Source organism: Eulemur rufifrons, chromosome 28 (genome assembly GCF_041146395.1).
Source record: "Eulemur rufifrons isolate Redbay chromosome 28, OSU_ERuf_1, whole genome shotgun sequence".
Taxonomy (NCBI): Eukaryota; Metazoa; Chordata; class Mammalia; order Primates; family Lemuridae; genus Eulemur; species Eulemur rufifrons.
The window spans coordinates 22,647,179-22,667,982 of NC_091010.1; the positions used below are offsets into that span (position 1 = coordinate 22,647,179).

The following is a 20,804-nucleotide window of genomic DNA, read 5'->3' on the forward strand; positions in this document are numbered from 1 at the left end:
CAAAAAAAAAAAAAAAAAAGCACATGTTGAAGCCTTAACCCCAATGTGACTGTATTTGGAAACAGAGCTTTAAGAGGTAATTAGGGTTAAATGAGGTCATAAGGGTGGGCCCCTAAGCCAATAGTACTGGCATCTTCATGAGGAGAGAGAGGGACACCAGGGATGCATACACACAGAGAAAAGGCCATGTGAGGACACAGCGAGACGGTGACCATCTGCAAGCCAAGGAGAGAGACCTCAGGAGAAACCACCCTGCGAGCACCTCAATCTCAGACTTCCAGCCTTCGGAACTGTGAGAAAAGAAATGTCTGTTGTTTAAGCACCCGATCTGTGGCACTTTGTGGTGGCAGCCCTAGCAGACTGACACACCCATACCACCTCTGTGCCCCCTTAGACTGTGGGATCCTTGAGGACAGGACTGTTTCTTTATCCCTCTGTATCTCAGTGTCTGATACCTAGTAGATGGCCAACAAATATTATCCAGATGAACACTCATGACTCTTATGTGACAATGTAATGCCAGTCAGCTGCTGGGCCAGAGGCTTGATTGGGTCCCCATGGAATCATTCACATGCTCCCGTTCACTCTCCTGCAATCAGGGGCAAGAATTGGTATAGTTGGGGTCACAGTTGATTTGGGGCTGGGGTCAGGAAGGGGTGGGCTATGGTCAAGTGTCACATGGAACCTGTTCCCTGAGTCCCCTTGGCCCAGTGCTTGGTGACAGGAGGTTGCCTCTTTTTCCTGCCCAATGGCTTGGTGACAGGGGGATGGACTAGCTAACCTCTGGCCTTCCCCCCTGCTGAGTAGGTCCAGGTTCTGAGATGCTCCAGCCCCACATTTCTGAGCTCCTTCTGGTCTGGATTTTAGGAATAGGCACAGGTTTTGCCTGACGACTCCTGGGACAGTGGGGGAGAGTTGGGAGGGGAATCTCTACAGCTCGTCCTTGAGATGGGGGTAGACAGCAAACAGGCTCTCTGCCGCCCAATGCCACACATGCGCCTGGTCTCACTCCGGGCTGTGTTCACGTCATGCTGAGAGGGATTTCTTGAGCATCCCCTGAATGCAAGGGCACGTGTCAGATAGGAGTGAGGGCCACATGCAGGGAAATAAGTGACACCATAGCCCCAGGGAGTTGGGTGTGGGTGCCAGGGGGCAGAAAACTGGCCCTCACCACTGTGGGTGGAAGTCCCCAAGTCACACCAGATATTCCATTTATTACTATAGCTAGAATAACTGTATAAGGCAATAGTTTCTCTCTTATCGTCTGGTTACTCCATGGTGCTGTTCATGTAAGAAAAAGTCTAATGATAAGAAAATTTTCCTTTCCCTTCTAACTCACTTGATTTTTTGCCTAAATGACCAGAGAAGTTTTCTTTTTCTTCAAAATCCAGTAATTTTCTTAGGATATTTTGTAGAAAATACAAACTGCTTTTCCTCTGCTCACGCCACAACAATTAACACAAAATACATCTGTGACCAAATAGGGGAGGTGGTGCAGTTTCCTGACACATCAAGAAAGCGATTCTGCAGCGGACACAGCTGGGCGTCCTCCGGCTCAGTCCCGGCACTGCCTGTATAGGGACAGCGTCAGATCGTGCAGCAGAAGGGCTCTGGCCCTCCAGACTGCCCCTCCTTCCAGTGCCAAACACAAGCCCGGGGCTGCTTCACCTGGGCTTCCGACCAACTGGCTATACATTGGGGGCCCCGTGACCTCCTCCTTGGGTTTGATTAATTTGCTGGAGCAACTCATGGAACTCAGGGAAATACTTACGTTTACTGGTTAATTATAAGGAATGTTGCCAAGGGTACAGATGAGGAGGTGCAGAGGGCTCAGTATGGGAGGAGCGGCGCGGAGCTGCCATGCCCTCGTCAGGCACGCCACCCTCAAGAGACCTCCACGTGTCCAGCTGGCCAGAAGCTCTCTCTGCTCTGTCGTCCTGGGCCTTTTGTATAGACTTCATTGGACAGGCATGAGTGAAGCATGAACAACTGTGTGTAGCAACGTGATTGGGCAAAAAGGGTCTGACACAAACAGCCTGAGCAGGGAAACCCAGCAAGGCCTGTCTGTTCGGCATCTTCTCAGCTTCTCTGTGCAGCCTTCCTTCCTCCTGGGTACAAGGCAGGGCCCTTTCTAAACGGGCATCTTATGACCTGCAATGAGACAGGGTAGGTTAGAGAATTCCTTATGGCTCTAAGACAGGGAGGCAGGGTGAGATCGGAGTGTATTTTTAGTATCTATGGCCTGTCTTGGGGAGAAAAAGGAGCAGATGAAAGGAGGGCAGGAGAAGGTCAGAGAGAGATTGTGCTTTCTGAGGCTGCTTCTGAGGCCTAAAGTGCCCAAGATTATAACAAAAAACTGTTTCACTTTAATCACTCTGAAACTGTTCCGAAGCTGCTTCAGGAACCAAGGACAAAAGGTCAAATACTTCAACAAAAGGTATGTTTATTGTTTTAGTCACTTAGGAAAGAACAAAAACTATGGGAATTATGAGCCAAGAATCATGGATTAAAACTGATATATATTAATATTATATATAGAATTTATATCTAATAGCTATATTACGTTATTAAGTATGAAATGTCCAATTGCCTTAAGTACTAAGTTTGACAGTTAATATCTCTGACATTTCACCTTGACACTTCTTGTTTTATTTTTATTGTGAAGGTACATCCTCATTCTTTCAAATGCACAGTTTGGCTTATGATTATCTTTCAAATTTTTTTAGAGTAATTCTTGTGAAGCCATGGATAAGTCAAAAATTCAAGTTATTTTTGAATACGAGTTCCGTCGTGGAACCAATGCAGCGCAGACAGCTCAAAATATCAACAAAGTGTTTGGGAAGGATGTGGCTAATGAACGCACAGTATGTCGATGGTTTGAGAAGTTCTGTTGTGGTGATTTTAATCTTGAAAATGAGCCACGTGGGTGACCTGAGACCAAGGTGGATAACGATGAGCTGAAAGCTGTAGTGGAAGCGAATCCATCTCAGCCTACACTTAAATTAGCAGCAAGGTTTGATGTTAATATTCCAACAATATTGGACCATTGGAAACAAACAGGCAAGGTAAAGAAGCTGGAGAGATGGGTTCTTCATGAATTAAACGAGCGTCAGAAGACAAATTCTCTCAAAGCTTGCCTTTCTTTGCTGTCACAACCTAAAGGTGAACCATTTCTACACTGTATGGTTACATGTGATGAAAAATGGATTCTTTTTGACAACACAAGCATTCAGCACAATGGCTGGATAAAGACGAAGTGCCAAAACACAGCCCAAAACCAAATATTCATCAAACAAAGCTAATGGTGTGTGTTTGGCGGTCCAGCGCTGGTATTATCCACTACAGCTCCATGAAAGCTGGTCAATTACAGCAGATGTCTACTGCAACCAATTGGACAAAATGATAAGGATACTTGTGATTAAGCAGCCGAGACTGGTCAATAGAGACAGGCCAATCCTCTTGCAAGACAACGTTCTACCACATGTTGCACAAACAACGCTGCTCAAACTACAGAAGCTGGACTTGGAAACTCGCTGTCATGCACTGTATTCACCAGATCTTGCACTAACCGACTACCACTGCTCCCAGGCTTTGGACCACTTCTTGCAAGGAAAAGTATTCAATTCTCAACAAGCTGTGAAAAATGCCTTTCATGATTTCATTACCACTCGCTCTCCAGGCTTCTTTTGCTGCTGGCAAAAACAAGCTACCATTAAGATGGCAAAACTGTGTTGATAGTTTAGGAGCATACTTCGATTAATTGTACTGCTTCTTGTTTGAGATATAATAAACTAAACTTTTCATAAGAAATGGATATTTCATATTTAATGACCTAATAATTTATATATGGTTAGGCACAGTGGCTCTCACCTGTAATCCTAGCACTCTGGGAGGCTGAGGCGGGAAGATCACTTGGGGCCAGGAATTCAAGACCATCTTGAGGAACATAGCGAGACTCCGTCTCTACAAAAAATAAAAAAAGTAGCTGGGCATGGTGGCACATGCCTGTCATCCCAGCTACTTGGGAGGCTGAGGCAGGAGAATTGCTTGAGCCCAGGAGTTTGAGGTTGCAGTGAGCTATGATGATGTCACTGCACTCTAGCCCAGGCAGTAGAGCAAGACCCTATCTCAGAAAAAAAAAAAAAAATATATATATATATGTATAAAATGTCACAAGTATATTTTGATGTTGATTCAGAATTGATATTCTCATATATGTTGTGTGTTCTTTCCAATACATAGTTTCTTTTTAAATTTTGCATTTTTAATTGATGCATAATAGATGTACACAGTTTCAGGGTACATGTGATAACTTAATATGTTCATATAATTTGTAAAAATCAAACCAGTGTTCTTGGGATATCCATTACCTTAAATATTTGTCTTTTCTTTATGCTAGAACCATTCAAATTCTTCTCTTCTAGCTAGTTTGAAATGTACAATATATTATGGTAAACTATAGTCACCCTACTGATCTATCTAACCCTAAGTCTTATTTCATCTCTCAAATCATATGTTTGTACCCATTAATCAGCTTCTCTTCATTCCCTCCTCTCCTCTACCCTTTCCAACCTCTGGTAACCACAAATCTACTCTCTGTCTTCATGAGATCCACTTTTTTAGCTCCCACATGTGAGTGAGAACATGCAATATTTACCTTTCTGTGCGTTGCTTATTTTGTTCAGTATAATGACCTTCGGTTCCATCCACGTTGCTGAAAATGACAAGATTTCATTCTTTCTTATGGCTGCATAATATTCCATTGTGTATATACACCCCATTTTCTGTACCCATTCATTTGTTGGACACTTAGGTTGATTCCATATTTTGGCTATTAATATGAATGGTGCTGCAATAACTTGGGAGTGCAGATGTCCTTTCAATACGTTGATTTCCTTGCTTTTGGATATGTATCCAGTAGTGGAATTGCTAGATCATATAGTAGACATATTTAGCTTTTTGAGGACCCTCCATACTGTTCTCCATAGTGGCTGTACTAATTTACATTCCCACCAACAGTGTACAAGTGTTTCCCTTTCTCCACATCATCGCCAGGATCTATTATTGCCTATCTTTTTGATAAAAGCCATTTTAACTGGGGTAAGATGATATCTCATTGAGTTTTGATTTGCATTTCTCTAATAATTAGTGATGTTGAACATTTTTTTCATATATCTGTTGGCCATTGGTATTTCTTTTGAGAAGTATCTATTCAGATCTTTTGCCTGTTTTTTAATTGGATTACTTGGCTTTTTGCTATTGAGTAGTTTGAGCTCCTTACATATTCTGGTTATTAATCCCTCGTCAGATGAGTAGTTTGAAAATATTTTCTACCATTCTGTGGATTGTCTCTTCACTTTGTTGATTGTTTTCTTTGTTGTGCAGAGGCTTTTTAACTTGCTGTAATCCCTGGGTAGCCTGGAATAGTTTGAATAACATAGGAAGTTTCCATTCTTTAAAATTTGATAAGAACTCATCATTTCTTCTTCCTTCTGGGCTAAACTACTAAAATACACTAAAGTACATTTCTCAGCCTCACATGTTGATAGGGTTCCATGTGAGTTCTGGCTAATGAAATGGGCAGAAGCAAATCCTTTCCAGGCCTGGGGCATGAAAACCTCCAATTTCCCATTCTTTGTGCACTTTCTTCTCTTGCAATGACCTTGGAACTATCTGTTAAGGATGGTAGAGGCACGAGACGGAAGGAACATGGATTCTTGGACTACCATTGGGTATTAGTCACTCACCAATGAGAAACACCTGTTTTGGTCTTGATGAGAGTAAAAGATAAATTTCTATTGTGTTGGTCCCCCAAGATATAAGGACAGAAGTTATAACAATTAGTATTACCTTATTACTACTGTAATCTACTGTAAAGTCATCTAGACCTGATGCATTTATTTATTTATTTATTTTTTTGAGACAGAGTCTCACTCTATTGCCTGGGCTACAGTGCTGTGGCATCAGCCTAGCTCACAAAACCTCAAACTCCTGGGCTCAAGCGATCCTACTGCCTCAGCCTCCTGAGTAGCTGGGACTACAGGCATGCGCCACCATGCCTGGCTAATTTTTTCTGTATATATTTTTAGTTGGCCAGATAATTTCTTTCTATTTTTAGTAGAGACAGGGTCTCACTCTTGCTCAGGCTGGTCTTGAACTCCTGACCTCGAGCGATCCTCCCACCTTGGCCTCCCAGAGTGCCAGGATTACATGCGTGAGCTACCGCACCCCCGCCTGATGCATTTCTAAGTCATAGATTTTTTAAGTTTTACTGAGATATAATTCACATACAGCATAATTCACCTATTTAAAGTGTACAATTCATGGTTTTTACTATATTCACAGATATGTGCAACCATCATCACAGTCAACTTAAAACATTTTCATCACCTTAAAAAGAAGACCTGGCTAGGCGTGGTGGCTCACGCCTGTAATCCTAGCACTCTGGGAGGCCGAGGCGGGAGGATCGTTTGAGCTCAGGAGTTCGAGACCAGCCTGAGCAAGAGCAAGACCCCGTCTCTACTAAAAATAGAAAGAAATTATATGGACAACTAAAAATATATACAGAAAAAATTAGCCGGGCATGGTGGTGCATGCCTGTAGTCCCAGCTACTCGGGAGGCTGAGGCAGGAGGATCGCTTGAACCCAGGAGTTTGAGGTTGCTGTGAGCTAGGCTGACACCACGGCCCTCTAGTCTGGGCAACAGAGTGAGACTCTGTTTCAAATAATAATAATTAAAAAAAAAAAAAGAGGAAGAAGACCTGTCCCCTTCAGCTGCCACTCCCTTGACTCCCCTACTCCCACTCCCAGTCCTAAGAAACTGGGAATCTACTTTCTGTCTTTATAGGTTTTCCTGATCTGGACATTTCAAATGAATCAAATCACATTATTATGTGGTCTTTTGTGACTTTCATTTAGCATAAAGTTTTAAAAGTTCATCCAATATTGTAGCATGTAGTAGAATTTTATTATTAATACTTCTTATAGCTGAATAACATTCCATTGTATAGATGTAACACATTATATTTATCCATTTGTTCATTGGTGGACATTTGAGTTGTTTCCACTTTTTGGCTACTATGAATTATGTGGCCATAAGCATTCATGTATGTACAAGTTTCTGTGTGGACGTACGTTTTCATTTATCTTGGGTATATACCTAGGAAGAAAGGAAAATAACAGGTGTTGGCAAGGATGTGGAGAAACTGGAATTCTTGGGCATTGTGGGTAGGAATGTAAAATGGCGCAGCCACTATGGAAAACAGTTCAGCAGATCTTTAAAATGCTAAATATAAAATTACCATATGACCCAGCAATTCCACTCCTTGATATAAACCCCAAGGAATCAAAGGCAGAAATTCAAACAGATACTTATATATCTATGTTCATTGCAGCATTGTTCACAATAGCCAAAACATAGAAACAACCCAAACGTCCATCAGTGGATGAATAGATAAATATAATGTGGTATGTATATTTGCTTCTCAACATTGTGTTCTTGAGCTCTGATACACAGAGTGTTAGTTCCTTCATTTAAAGTGCTGTGGAACGTTCCACTGCAGGAACACACCACCACGTAGCTACTCCTCTTTTAGCAAACTCTTAGGAGGAGTCCCGTTTTTCCCTGTTACAAGCAGCGCTGCAATGGACAGCCTCGTGACCATCTCCTAGGGCACCTGTGTGAGTGTCTGTAGGGCTCACCTGCGGGCTGTGAGTGGGCCACAGGCAGTCAGATTCTAATCACCAAAGCCCAGGGCCTGGGGTGCCGCCTCCCACCACCCAGAGATCTCACAGATGTTATCACTTTCTCTGTGAGCACTGAAGAAGGTTGGGAAGAACTGCCACAGGATTTGCACATTTTTTAATTTACAGCGTTTTTATCTTTTTTTTTTTTTAATGAAAAGCTTACTTCTAGCAGGGCACCATGGCTTGCACCTGTAGTCCCAGCTGCTCAGGAGGCTGAAGTGGGAGAATCGCTTAAGGCCAAGAGTTCAAGGCTATGATGAGCTGTGATCGCGCCACTGCACTCCAGCCTGGGTGACAGAATGAGACCTTGTCTCTCTTTTTTTTTTTCCACTTTTTTATTCCTTTTTTCTTTTGTTTTGAAGGAGACCTTGTCTCTTTAAAAAAAAAAGTTTACTTCTTTAATAATTGTTGTTTTAATTTTTTTTCTTTTTCTATTTTCAAGAACTGGTGCTAGAGAACTTCTTTAACAACTTTTATTATTTCCTCTGTTTCCTTTATTCTGGGGTGGGGGGGTGGTGTCTGTCGGGGAAAGAGAATGCCAGTCACTCAGGTGAGACTCCCGTGACTTGTCTTTGTATGTCCTCAGTGATGCTCTGCTCCTGACCTTTTCCTTTGCATCCTGGGAATGTTTCTCCCTCTGATCCTTTGTATCTTGCATCGACCTTTGCACTTTCAGTCCTCCTACTTACTGCGTCCAATGGACATGCAAACCAGATGCTGTGTTTTCGTTTACCACAGTCTCCTACCACAGAGTCTTTATTTAATAGAAGCAGCATTCTCTTATAACTTACATAGAGCCTGAAGTACAAATATTCTAATTCTGCCCGTAAGATCTACTGCTAAGGAAGGTTATGCTCTGAGTCGTGTGTGACACATATTTATTGAGCACCTACTAGATGTCTTGGGAGGCGCTGGAGCTATAGTGATCCTAAGGCGCAATCCTCGCCTCTTGTTCCCCTTTCCCTGCTGCTGCACCTTTCCTCACAGCCCGGTTTTTCTCCTGGCCGCTCTCCTCCAGTGGGGAGTCCTGGCCGTGGGTCCCAGCTCCCACACGGGCCTCTAAGGCCCTGGTGGAGGGAGTCTTCCTCGTGGAGCTGAGCATTTTAGGGGTGTGTGGCCCAGCCAAGCCCTGGGCCAGGAATAGTCCCCTTCTGGGTGTGAGACCCCGTTCTAATTCTCCGGGCACTATGGGCGAGGAGCCTTGGGTGGCTCTGCTGGTCTGAGGTGGGGTCTGTGTCCTGCCTCCGCTGCCCCCTCTCTGAGTGGGTGGCTCCTCTCCTGGGAGTTGGTTCCCAAGACGCACTTTTGCTGCCAGCAGGGTCCACATGACTCTGAAGGGGCCTCCACTGCCGTGCCCCAGAGCTCCCCAGCACAGCCCACGCCAGCCGCAGGAGGGCGACTGAGGCCGATGACAAAAACCCCATTGAGGAGGCCGAGCCCCCCCAGTCCCAGCCCCTCGCTAACAGTGCCTTAGTCTGGGTTTCTGCTGGAAGTTGCTACAAAATCTGCCTCAAGCACAGTCTTAGTTTCCTAATTTGATGCAGATATGTTTCCATTTGTGTGATTTCTCTGGGTTTTTCCACTGGATATTGGGAGAGGGAGGGGAGCCATGGCGTGTTTGCTTGGCGGGGTGGGAGGGGGGACAGTGCAGCCATCCGCGGGCCGACAGGGCACTAAAGGGCGTCTACACGTCTGGCACGGCCACCCTGAGCCATCGCGCCTGGAAACCAGAAGATGCTCCCTCTGGAGAGAGGACAGAGCCCCAGAGCGGGACGAAGATCTGACCAGGCTGGCAGCCTATGAGGCAGCACGTCAGGCCGAGCCTGGCCCGGGGGCTGGTGTGTGGGAGACAGTGGCCCACAGAGTCCCAGGGCCCGGCCAGCGCCGCGCCGCGCACTCCAGGCCGTTTCCACGCCCTCCGCCAGCACCTGCTCAGCGAGCACCCCCGTGGCCCAGGCACCGTGCTGTGAGCCCCGGAGGGGCCGACTGTCCGTGCACGGTCTCGTGTCCTCCTCCCAGAGACCCGGCCGGGCAGGGACGCTCATCCTCCTTTCACAGATGCAAAGCCTGCGCTCCAGAGCCCGATGCCCCCCAGAGCCCGATGCCCCCATCTCATTCTGGCACCCAAGTCCTTGCCGGGACGCTTGTGGCTGCGTAGAGGCCGAGGCCGCCCTCTGGTGGTCACATGACACCCAGGCCAGGCTGTGCTGGCTGATGGAGGACTTCACTTCGGGTCCTGTTTAGGGTGGCTAATAAATGTGCTAAGCACCACGCCCGGTGCATAGTGACCGGATGACAGCCAATTACTATTGCTGGTATCTGGACTCGGTTTCGTTGTATAAAATTGGGATGAAAAAGTCTCAATTATGCCAACTTCACAGAATGGTCACTCATTCGTTTAACAATTATTTATTGAGTGCCTACTATATGCATGTGCCTATGGTATTGTAGGCTCCCTCACCTTATGCTCTGCTCTTGGGGGTATGGGTGGGGGGCTCACTCCAGCTGCTGCCCCAGCAGGTGCCCAGACTGGGGGATGCAGTTGCCGAGCTCTGTCACACTGTGGGCCAGCAGCGCCACCTAGTGACCACATGCAGCCATGTCAGTTCTGCTCATATTCTTACCAGGAACACTCCTGACTTCTGCCTTCCTGGGCTCTCAGGACTGCAAATCAGGCTCCCTCCAAGGGCCCACAGCCTGTGCCAGAGCCAGTAGCCCCATGTTTCTTGGTGCCTCCCAGGCCCCGGGAGAGTGGTAGGCAGGGCAAGGGCTTGAGCCAGGGTCTGGGGTTGCTGGCAGAGCCTCTTGACATGCAACATACTAAGCTAGTCTGGCCCCAGCTTTCCTCATCTGCAAAATGCGTGACCATAAAATAAGTCCCTCCACCCACAGAATTGAAGTGAGACTCAGAGCAGATGTGGAGGGTGGGAAGTGGATCTTTCTGGTGAGATGATGGGGAGACCCATGTGAGCTAAGAACGAACTGGGTCAGTCCAGGAACCCGCTGTCTAGAGTAGAGCCCAGGGATGAGGCTGGAGTGGTAGATAGGACCTCAAATTCCAGACTGACATAACATGGGGGACAAGGGCCTTGGAGTCAGTCAAATCCCAGCTGTACCACTCACAGGATGCGGGACCCTGAGTACAATCCTTAACTCTCCTGATTCCAAGTCCCTTTTCTGTAACATAGTGATTTGGGATCATTATAGGTGAAAAGAGACAAGCACAGAGGCTGTGCATGAAAAGAAAAAAGGGCAGTTGTTACTTGATTGACTGGTGGGATAGTGGAGAGAAGTCATCAAAGAACGATTGTCCTCTCAAAGATCAGGAGGCAAAGTTCAGGTCCATCCCAGGGCCCAGCACAGCCCCAGCATCACACGGAGTCCAGGCTGTGAGTGCTGGCCCCATTCACTAATTGGCCCTCTGGGACAAAGGCTAGGCCCTGGCCTTGGGTGTCAGGGGCTGCTTAGGGCTTATCTCCCCATGGATAGTATCTCTTCAGTCACCCTTTCCCTTCATTCACCAGCTGTGTTCTATTGTCTGATCTGTTACTATGTGCCGGGCACCGGGCTCGGTGCTAGGGACAGAGTGCGGATCAGAGGCCTCTGTGCTCTGTTCCAAATCCTCTGGGCCCCATGTCCTATCCAGGGCTGCAGGATGCAGCTCTTTGAGCAGGTGCACCAGGGCACACCTCCCCTCCAGTCTGACCACACCTCTCTTCCTGCCCCGGGGCTTCTCTGAGGCTGCAGTTGGAAATGCTACGGAAACTGCGTGGTACTTATGCATGTACAACCTAAACCGCGGGACTTAATGCCTGGGGGCCACCTCACCAATGGGGGCTGATGAGGAAATGTTTTCCCCTCTTTCATCCTCTGGGTGGACAGTTCACTCCCATTTCCCAAGCCTCTTCATGGGGTCTTGGGGGTGGGTGGCCCTACTGCAATGCCTTCTGGGAGGGAGAATAGCCAAAGGTAGATTAATGGATGTGAAAGCACAGCTAGCGTGGGGGAGTAAGTTCTCGTGTTCTACACCACCACAGGGCAACTGTAATTAACAACGATTTATTATTGTGTATTTCCAAATAGCTAGAAGAGCAAATTTTGAATGTGTGTAACACAAAGAAACGATAAATGTTTGAGGTGATGGATGTGCTAATTACCCTGACTTGATCATTACACATTGCATACATTTATTGAAATATCACATAGTGCCCCATAAATATATACAATTTTGTGTCAATTAAAAATAATAAAAGCAAAAAAAATTTTTTTTAATAATGCATTTTATATTGGTTTTTCCTCCTTTCTTGTTTAATTTCCCACTTCCTTGTCCCTCACTCCTGCTCCCTGGAATCACTTCTTAAATAAATTGCCTATATGAAGAAGCATTTGTCTCAGATCAACTCTCAGGAGAACTTGGGCTAAGACAAGTCATGAACAAAATACACAAACACTCCCCGCTTCGTGGCGCTTTCATTCCTGTAGTGGAGACAGAAAATGAGATAGTAAGTAAAGTATATAGCACCTCACACCGTGATAAGTGCTAAGAGAAAAAGAAAGCCAGGACTAGGGCACAGGGGATTAAGGAAGGAGACTGCGGTGTTATTAAGAATGGCCAAGGATGGTCTCACGGAGAAGTGACATCAACCAGACAAAACTGAGAGCCAGCCGTGCTGACACCTGACAGCACAGAAGTTCAGGCGGAGGAGGCAGCCAATGCCAAGGCCTGGCACCCCCGAGGGACTTGAGGAGGCCAGAGTGGCTGGGGCAGGGAGCACAGGAGAGGCCACAGGAGCAACGCTTTACCACGATCGTCTGGCTACTGAGTAGAAAATGGACCACGAGAGACCAGTTGGGAGGCCATGAGATGCATCCAGGTGACAGACGGTGGTGGCTTGGAGCTGAGAGAATTCTGGCTGTGTCTCAAAGAGGGGTTTTCAGGATCTGCTAGTGGGTTTGAGGAGGCATGGGAGAGACAGGACAGTCAAGTCTGACTCCAAGTTTGTCGGGCTACGCATCTGGAAAGAGGGGGCCGTGGTTGCCTGAGATGGAGAAGACAGCTGAAGGGGCAGGTCTAGGGGAGGAAGACCGGGGACTAGCACTGGGAATTTTAGGTGTCTGTTTCTATTAGATATCCAAGTGGAGGTCTTGAGTAGTCGGTCAGATATATAAGTCCAGGAAAGAAAGGTCATTTCGAGAGTCTCAAGTTTAGAGGTGGTTTTTAAAACTACGAGGCTAAGCAAGCTCACCGAGGGAGGGAGTGTAGACAGAAAAGACAGATGTGGTCCTCAAATGCAAAGAGGTTGGGGAAGAGGAACCAACAAATGAGACTCAGAAGGAGCGGCCACAGACTGGGAGAAAATATTCGCAAATCATATATCTGATAAAGGATTTGTATCCAGAATAAGAGTTCTCAAAATTCAATAATAGGGAACAATCCAATTTTTTAAAAAAGTTTTGAACAGATGCTTCACCAAAGAAATTATGTGGATGGGAAATTAACCCAAGAAAAGATACTCAACTGGATTAATTCTTAAGGAAATGCAAATCAAAACCACAATTATCACCACACAGCCATGAGAATGATTAAAATGAAAAAGACTGACCATGCAAATGCCAGCAAGGACGTAGAACCCGAGCTCTCATACACTGCTGGTGACGGTATAAATTCGTGCAACCACTTCGGGAAATAGTTTGGCAGTTTCTTAAGAAGTTAAACATACACTTACCATAAGATCCAGCCATTCCACTCCCATTTACCCAAGAGAAATGAAAGTATATGTTTTTTATAAAGACACGTACACAGATGTTCATAGCAGCTTTATTTGTAATAACAACAAAAAAACTGGAAACAACAGGAATGTCCACCAACAGGTGAAGGGATAAATAAGCTACAGCACAGCCACACATGGAATACTGCTCAGCAATAGAAGGGAGTGAACTACTGATATATCTACAAAATGAACATCTAAATAGTTGTTGAAAGAAGCCAGACAAGAAGAGCACACACCGTATGGGTCCACTTACGTACAATTTTAGAAAATACAAAGTAATTTATAGAGACAGAAAGCAGATTGTTGTTGTCTGGGGATGGGGCAGGGAGGTAGGGTGGGGAGGGCTATATATAATGAAGTGATTACCAAGGGACAAGAGGACATTTTTTAGGATGGATATGTTCACTATCTTGATTGTGGTGATTGTTCCATTGACACCTACATTTGTCATTTTAAATACGTGCAGTTTGGCAGGGTGCAGTGGCTCATGCCTATAATCCCAGCACTTTGGGAGACTGAAGTAGGAGGATTGCTCAAGGCTAGGAGTTCAAGACCAGCCTGGGCAACATAGTGAGACCCTGTCTCTACAAAAAATAAAAAAATTAGCTGGATGTGGTGGTGTGCACCTGTAGTCCCCAGGTACTTGGGAAGCTGAGATGGGAGGATTGCTTGAGCCCGAGAGTTTGAGGTGACAGTGAACTATGATTGCACTACTGCACTCCAGTCTGGGTGACAGAGCGAGACCCTATCTACAAAAATAAATAAAAAATATTTGCAGTTTATGTCAAGTATGCCTCAATAAGCTGTTAAAAACATGTTTTGAGAATATTGTATTTAGAATTTTTATACAAAGTTGGTCTTCCCTAATGCATTTTTTATTTTCCTTATAATTATAGAACAAAAAAGTCCATAATCAAAGCCCACAAATCTCCTCTAGCTTCACCAATACTGGACTGCACAAACATTGCTGTTTTCTCTGTGAGCCATGGTGTGGGAAAGGATCTTTGTGAGACAAGGAGGCAAGAGGACATTACTGTCTCAAGCACACAAGGGGAGTCCCCAGCCACAGAGCTGACGAAGCCCTCTCCAGGTGTTCCGTTTCACGTCTCGAGAGGTGAGTGGCTGAGGTTTGGAAAAGGGGAGATGAGTGTCTGCTGGAGCTCAGCCGTCTGTGGGCACCGACCACGAGCCTGGTCCACGGAAGCTTCCGCGAGGGCCCGCAGTGCGAGGTAGAGGGGCGTCTGTGAGTGGCGGTGGAAAGACAGGAAGACAAGGCAACGAGGTATCCAGGCTCCAGGGTAAGGTGACTTTGGACAAGCAGACTCAGAGGAGTCCCAGCCCCGCAGGGCCTCTGCCATCTCGCTGCCCTTTCCCCTCTGGGCACAGAGAGAATTCTCAGAGAACAGCCAGAGCCATAGAGCCATGAGGCCACCAACCAGACACAGAGCTCAACCTCGCCTATGTCCATACGATCAACACGGGGACCAGATGGAGGCTCCAGAAGCAGCTGCAATGGCTACGCCCAGGCAGAGATGCAGCAGCAGCTGCAGCCACGGCTGGTTTTGCACACCTGGCACCTGGCACCTCGTGTGCACAGGAGGCGGCAGAGGCAGTGAAGCAGAGGGGCTTGGTGCCCAGAGAGATGCCACCTGGGATCAAGGCAAGACTTTATCACTTACCCGATTGCTCTGTGCCTCAGTTTCCTCATCAATAATGGAGATGAGAATGGCCACATACAGTTGGGAGGATTAAAGGAGTTAATATGTAGAAGATGTTCACACAAGTTCCTGGCACCAAGTTTGCTCTATGATGTGTTTCTATTGTGGCATTTCCTCTCCCTTGTAAAACCTGCCTCCTGCCCTTACACATCAGACAACTCAGGCTCGTATGCATGGCAGACCAGGCACCCAACCACTTGACTTTCGGGTGCATGGGCAGTCCCCACCATCAGAGTTCTTCAAGTTTGGAGATCTTGCTGTTCTATCGCCCTGGCTACTAAGAAGCTCACAGAACAGTTAGAACCTGTGGAGGGGAGCCCAAAGATTTGGATGTACTGGTCCATGCAACTCCTGCCACGGCCAGCAGGGGGCGATCAGCACCACGCTTTGCATGGAATCGCACCCCAGCCCAGGGGACAATGAGCTGCTTCCTGTTGGGGCTGAGCGGCTCAGGTTCTGCAGCCACAGGTGGGCCTGTGGGCACTGCTGCCTCCCAAGCTCTCAGGCTTTCCCGATTCCCATCCGCCCCGCTTCCTGGAGGTGGAGCCTCATGCCATATATCATCCAGCCTCAGTTTCCCTCACTTCTCAGTAAGATAGGTGTCGTCACCTCCAGCCCTGAGGCCTTCCCCGGCCTGTGTCCCAAACTATACCAAACCTTCAGATCTTTGGCCCAGTGTAGCTTTCTTCAGTTCTTGCACCAACAAGCGGTTTCCAAGTCCAGGCTGAGGCCTTCCTCACACTGTCCCCCCAAACAAAACAGCAGAAATGAAAGACAAAAAAAAAAAAATCATACCTTTATTGTTTGATTAATGAACTGGCTTGGAGGGGACAAGAATAGGGCAGGTGGGGGAATAACCGGCCTTGATTAGTCAGAAACTCCTGTTATCTGTACAAAAGATGGATGTTACAAAAATCACATAAAAAACCAGGGTCAGCAAAGCAGCAGCGCTTGTGGAAGAAGGCTCAAGGCACCTGGAGGCTGAGAAGTGGCCCGATCTGGCCCCGGGCATGGCTGGGGGTGGGGCCCAGGGCTGCAGCCCGCCCCTCCCACCCCTGGGGCGCACACACTCCTTTCTCCTCACTTACAAGTCACTACAAACCCGCCCTCGCAGGGGCATAAGGACCACCGGCCAAGGCACTGGCAGAAACAAAATGGGCCGGAGCTGAGCCCTGAGCTCCCCTTGCCCCTGGGCCCAGGCCTGGAGAAGGGACACCTTTGTTCCCCAGGCTACAGGGAACCCTCCTGGGGGAGGCGGTGACCGAGGGACACCAGGGCAGGCACACACAGCCCAGGCTTCAGTCAGTGCCAAGTGTGGCAGAGGGACCGCAGTCCTGTCCACCCACAGTGTGGACCGAGAGGTGCTGTCCGGCACGGTCCTGCTGGAGCCGCCGTCCCAGGCGGGCGCCCTAACCGGGATAGCACAGGCAGCATCCCGTGCCTGCAGCCTCCACGCTGGCCTTGGCGCCAGGCCCCAGGAGCCCGTCGGTGACAGAGTGCTCTGTGATAATGTCCTCCACCCGGGTGATGTACAGCAGCGTCAGCAGCACCCCCAGGAACTGGGAAGGAAGGACAGAGCCGATGAGAGCCTGCTGGGCATCAGGGCAGCCCTCCCTGGCAGTTCCCGGCTCCCAGAAACCCTGCGGCCAGTCACAAGCCCTCATGGCACTGGGTGGCCCAGGAAACCCCCATGGCAGAGACTTCCCCCAGCACCCCCACTGCCCGAGCAGACCCAGCCTGAGCCCCCTCTGCCCACCCAGGAAATCCCAGAGATCTCCCTGTGTCCCCCCACCCCGCCCCCGCCAGTCTGAGATTCCTGCCTCTACCCCAGCTCTGCCACACACTATCTAGGGGACCTTGGGCAAGTCAAGCAGCCTCACTGATCCTCAGTTTCCTCCCTGGGAAATGGCCATGATAGTCATACCTACCTCCCAGAGCGTGAAGGAGACAGTGCCAGGTGAGCACGTGGAAGGGCTCAACCACCAATGCCACTGCCATTCGCCCTCTCCCTCCCGCCCTGCAGCCCTCCCAGGGCCAGCCCCGACTGTGCCCCCTGCACCTCTGTGCCCTTCCCTGTGATCGCCAGGCCACACCTTGTCGGGACCCACAGCCTGCCCACCTGGGGGAGCAGGATGCCCAACAGGACGCCCGCCATGATGGTGTAGTTGTCCATGAACCAGATGAGCACGGCGTTGGTGCAGCCCCGCACGTAGATGACGTTCTGCACGCTGAGGCGCTGCACGGGGAAGAGCCAGTCAGCCCAGCTGAGCAGCTCGCCCTGCTGGAGCCTGCGTCCGACCCTGCCATTCACTCGAGGTCTGAGCCAGTCCCTCAACCGCTCTGGGCCTCAGTTTCCCATATGCAGCATGAGGAGGTAGCCCTAGACCACTGGTTCTCAACAGGCAGTACTGCTCCCTAGAGAGCACTGGGGACATTGTGGTGGCACTTCTGGTTGTCCCAGCGATTAGGGTTGAGAGCTGAGGGACTGCAGGGCTCAGGGCAATCCAGTCCCACAAACCGTCCTGCCTGCGTGCCTCTCAGATGTCCCCCAGGCATCGGTGTGAGTGAAAAACCTATCTACAGTTACCCGAGCCGGAAGCGTAACTTCAGGTACTTAGAAAAAACAAAGAATTTTCTGCACTGGCTACAATGAATTTCCCAGAACTACTATTAAGTAAATTAAGGGATAATGAAACTTTATTTAATGCAGAACTCTATCAAGAATTGTTCACCATTTTAAAACGCCACGCCAACGGCAAAGAACGATGCCCATGGTAGGCGAGTTGCCAGCACAAACCCTGCACCCGCTGCCCCGCGGTCACCCCCGTCTCGAGGATCCTTCACATCGGTGCAAACGGGACCCCGTCATCGTGTCTCCTGCTGTACTAACCATGGCCGGAGCATTCACGGCTTGAAACGTGTTACAGAGCTGTAAACTGCTTTATTTCTTTCATCTGAGATCTCTATGTTGATTGTTTGAAATCAGGAGTGTAGGTAGGTCGTATATGTCTATGAATTTCATTTGGGGATAATAAGTAGGGCATTACCAGGAGTTTGTTATACAAAATAGCTATTGGTTCGCACAGGTTGAGAACCACTGCTGGTCTGTAGCTCTCAAACTCTGGCATGTGTCAAAATGACCCGCGCCAAGAATGTGCATTTCTAACAAGTTCCCGGAGATGCTGTCGCTGTGGTCCAGGGACCCCTTGAAAACCATTGCTCTGAGGCATCTCAGGTCACCGTTACCTTCAGCTCCCCTCCCAGCACCACCCCCACCTCTCTCCTCATCCAAGGGAGTTGCCCAGGAAGCTGACCCGGGAGGACACCAGAGGGCTTGCTGAACTCCAGGGACTCCCAGGTCCCAGGCAGAAGGAAGCAGCGTGAGCCATCTGCAAACTGGTGGCCCCGGGGGCAGAGGCAAGCTGGTGCTGAACACGGCTGGGGGTGCCGGCAAGGGCCTCGGTGCCTCCTATGGACCAACCCACAGCAGGTGCTCGGCAACCCTGGCAGGTAGCATCTCTCAGCCTGGGGCAATTCTTGGTTCCCTGAGCCCACCTGTGCTTGGGTGGGGGCAGAAACCCCCAGCACTCCTGGCTCTGGTTCACAGGCAGGAGCCCCACCTCGAGAAACCCCTCTGATCATCCTAGGGGTGGGATGGGAAGAGCCACATTTCTAGGGAAAGGCATTTCAAAGACATTACCTCTTTGTCGATAGTTTTGTAGCCACACATGGTGTTGACAACTTCTGTCTGAAACAGAAATGTGTAAGAGCTAACGTTTATAATGGCACTTACTCTAAAAGACAATATGCCTCCACCCATTTTACAGATGAAAGACCCGAGACAGAGAGTTGCGCTGTCTGGCATGAATGGAGCTGAGATTCCAACCCAGGCGGTCTAGCCTTGGTCTGCGTCTTACCCGCCCCCTCCAAGAAAAGCCCGGTGAGGAAACGTGGGAGGGCTACTTCCACGGCTCTGAGACAGGAGGAACCGCCCGCCACCAGCAGCGGACCGGGACCCCAGAGAGAAGTGTGCTGCCAGGTTCCCCGGCGGTGGCCGCCCAGAGCACCACTGGGCTGACACAGTTATGCTCAATCTCAGCCATCTCAGTCATCGAGGCTCCGCTGGCTCTTGTGGAGGAAAACCTCAGACCGCGGCTGGGACCCTGGCCACACTTCCCTGCCCCCGCAGACCACTGCCCCACCAGCGGAGCGAGCTGCCACAAGTCCCTTCCTGGGAAGAGAGCTGCTCTCCAGGACTCCCAGCTACTGACTAATTCAGGTGCAGGGAAAGCCACGGTGGGGCCTTAGACCCAGTCAAATCCTCCCCCAGGCAGGTTCCAAGTCACAGGCTGGCAGGGCCACTTCCCATCACCGCCTGTGCCCTGCGGGGTCTCCTCCATCTGTGAGGTCAGGGAGCGAGACCCCTGGTCCAGCTGTGACCCCGCCAGCCCCCCTGCTCCACATCCCAGTGACGCTGCCATGGAGGGTGGCTGCACAGGAGCCAGTGATGGCGCAGGGGACACCAGCCCAGCGCCCAGCCTGGCCCCGGGCGCCACGCCTCCTGGGGCCGGACCCTGCGCTGCCACCGATGAGATCTGTGACCAGCCTAGGTGGGTCACAGGGATGGCGCACGGAGGCACTCAACGCATATTTGTTAATGAACACATGGATGAATAAACAAACAGGTCATGGGATCAGCAAATCCCCCTCCGGGGGCTGTTTTGGATATAAAGTGACACACACATGAAGTGCTATCCCAGGGCCAGGCACATGGACGTGCACAGGAAGGCAGGCTGGAGTGACTCTGTTCACAGTTCTAGCTCCTGGAAAGGCAAGGAAGGGTGTCTCCTCTCCCGCCAAGAGAGAAGGTGGGGCCTCAGATGTCATCCAGGACACTCTAAAGGTCAGGGCTTGGTGTGTGAGCGAAATAACCTCCCTCGGTCCAGACGGTCCCCTGGGTCCCCTCAGAGCCAGCAACGCCCAGTGCCCGCTTGGCGTCAGTCAGCAGCGTGAGGAGGTAGCCCTAGGCTACCTTCCAGGCCGTGAACATGACCCCAGGAGAGGGGTAGGCCTGGGGAGCAGGTGCATCAGCACATGATGGGAGTGGGTGATTTCCACCTCGTTCATTCATTCATTCATTGAACAAGTACTAACTGAGCACCTAGATTGTGCCAACCACACAGTTCTAGTCACTTGGAATACAGAACAACAAAACAAAGTCTCTGCCTTCATGGAACTTATGCTAGAGAAAGGGAGCAGACAGTGAACCTAACAAATAAGTGAGCTACATAGGATGGAAGGAGGTGACGAGTAATTTCACTGTGCCAGCCCTGGAGGTGGCACCACAGGCCTGCCTCGGGGGCACCAACTCTCCTAGCAGAATGCAACTGGCAGAGGCCTCCCTGACACCAGAGCCCAGATCCTTCTCCAGGCCCGGGGGGACCCACCTCCCCAAGAGGTGGGAGGACAATGCACCCATGGTCTTTCCAAAGGTGAAGCCCTCCTGGTCTGACCCCAGAATGGACATTCTGCGGAAGACGCTGCTGAGTATCGCTAGCCCTGGGCACCC

General features: G+C 49.3%; 1 protein-coding gene across 4 annotated transcripts in view; it reads right to left on the reverse strand.

The window, feature by feature from the left end:
- Positions 1 to 16,069: 16,069 nt before the first annotated feature.
- The window catches only part of TSPAN15 (tetraspanin 15), a 40,908-nt gene continuing 36,173 nt past the window's right edge, over positions 16,070 to 20,804 (reverse strand). For all 4 annotated transcript variants that reach the window (XM_069460324.1, XM_069460321.1, XM_069460322.1 and 1 more), the window contains 3 exons: positions 18,936 to 18,983; positions 17,355 to 17,471; positions 16,070 to 16,794 (listed from right to left, as the gene is read on the reverse strand). In XM_069460324.1, the coding sequence (XP_069316425.1) occupies positions 16,645 to 16,794; positions 17,355 to 17,471; positions 18,936 to 18,983 (315 nt within the window). In that variant the 3' untranslated portion in view covers positions 16,070 to 16,644. The remainder of the gene's footprint in view (positions 16,795 to 17,354; positions 17,472 to 18,935; positions 18,984 to 20,804) is intronic.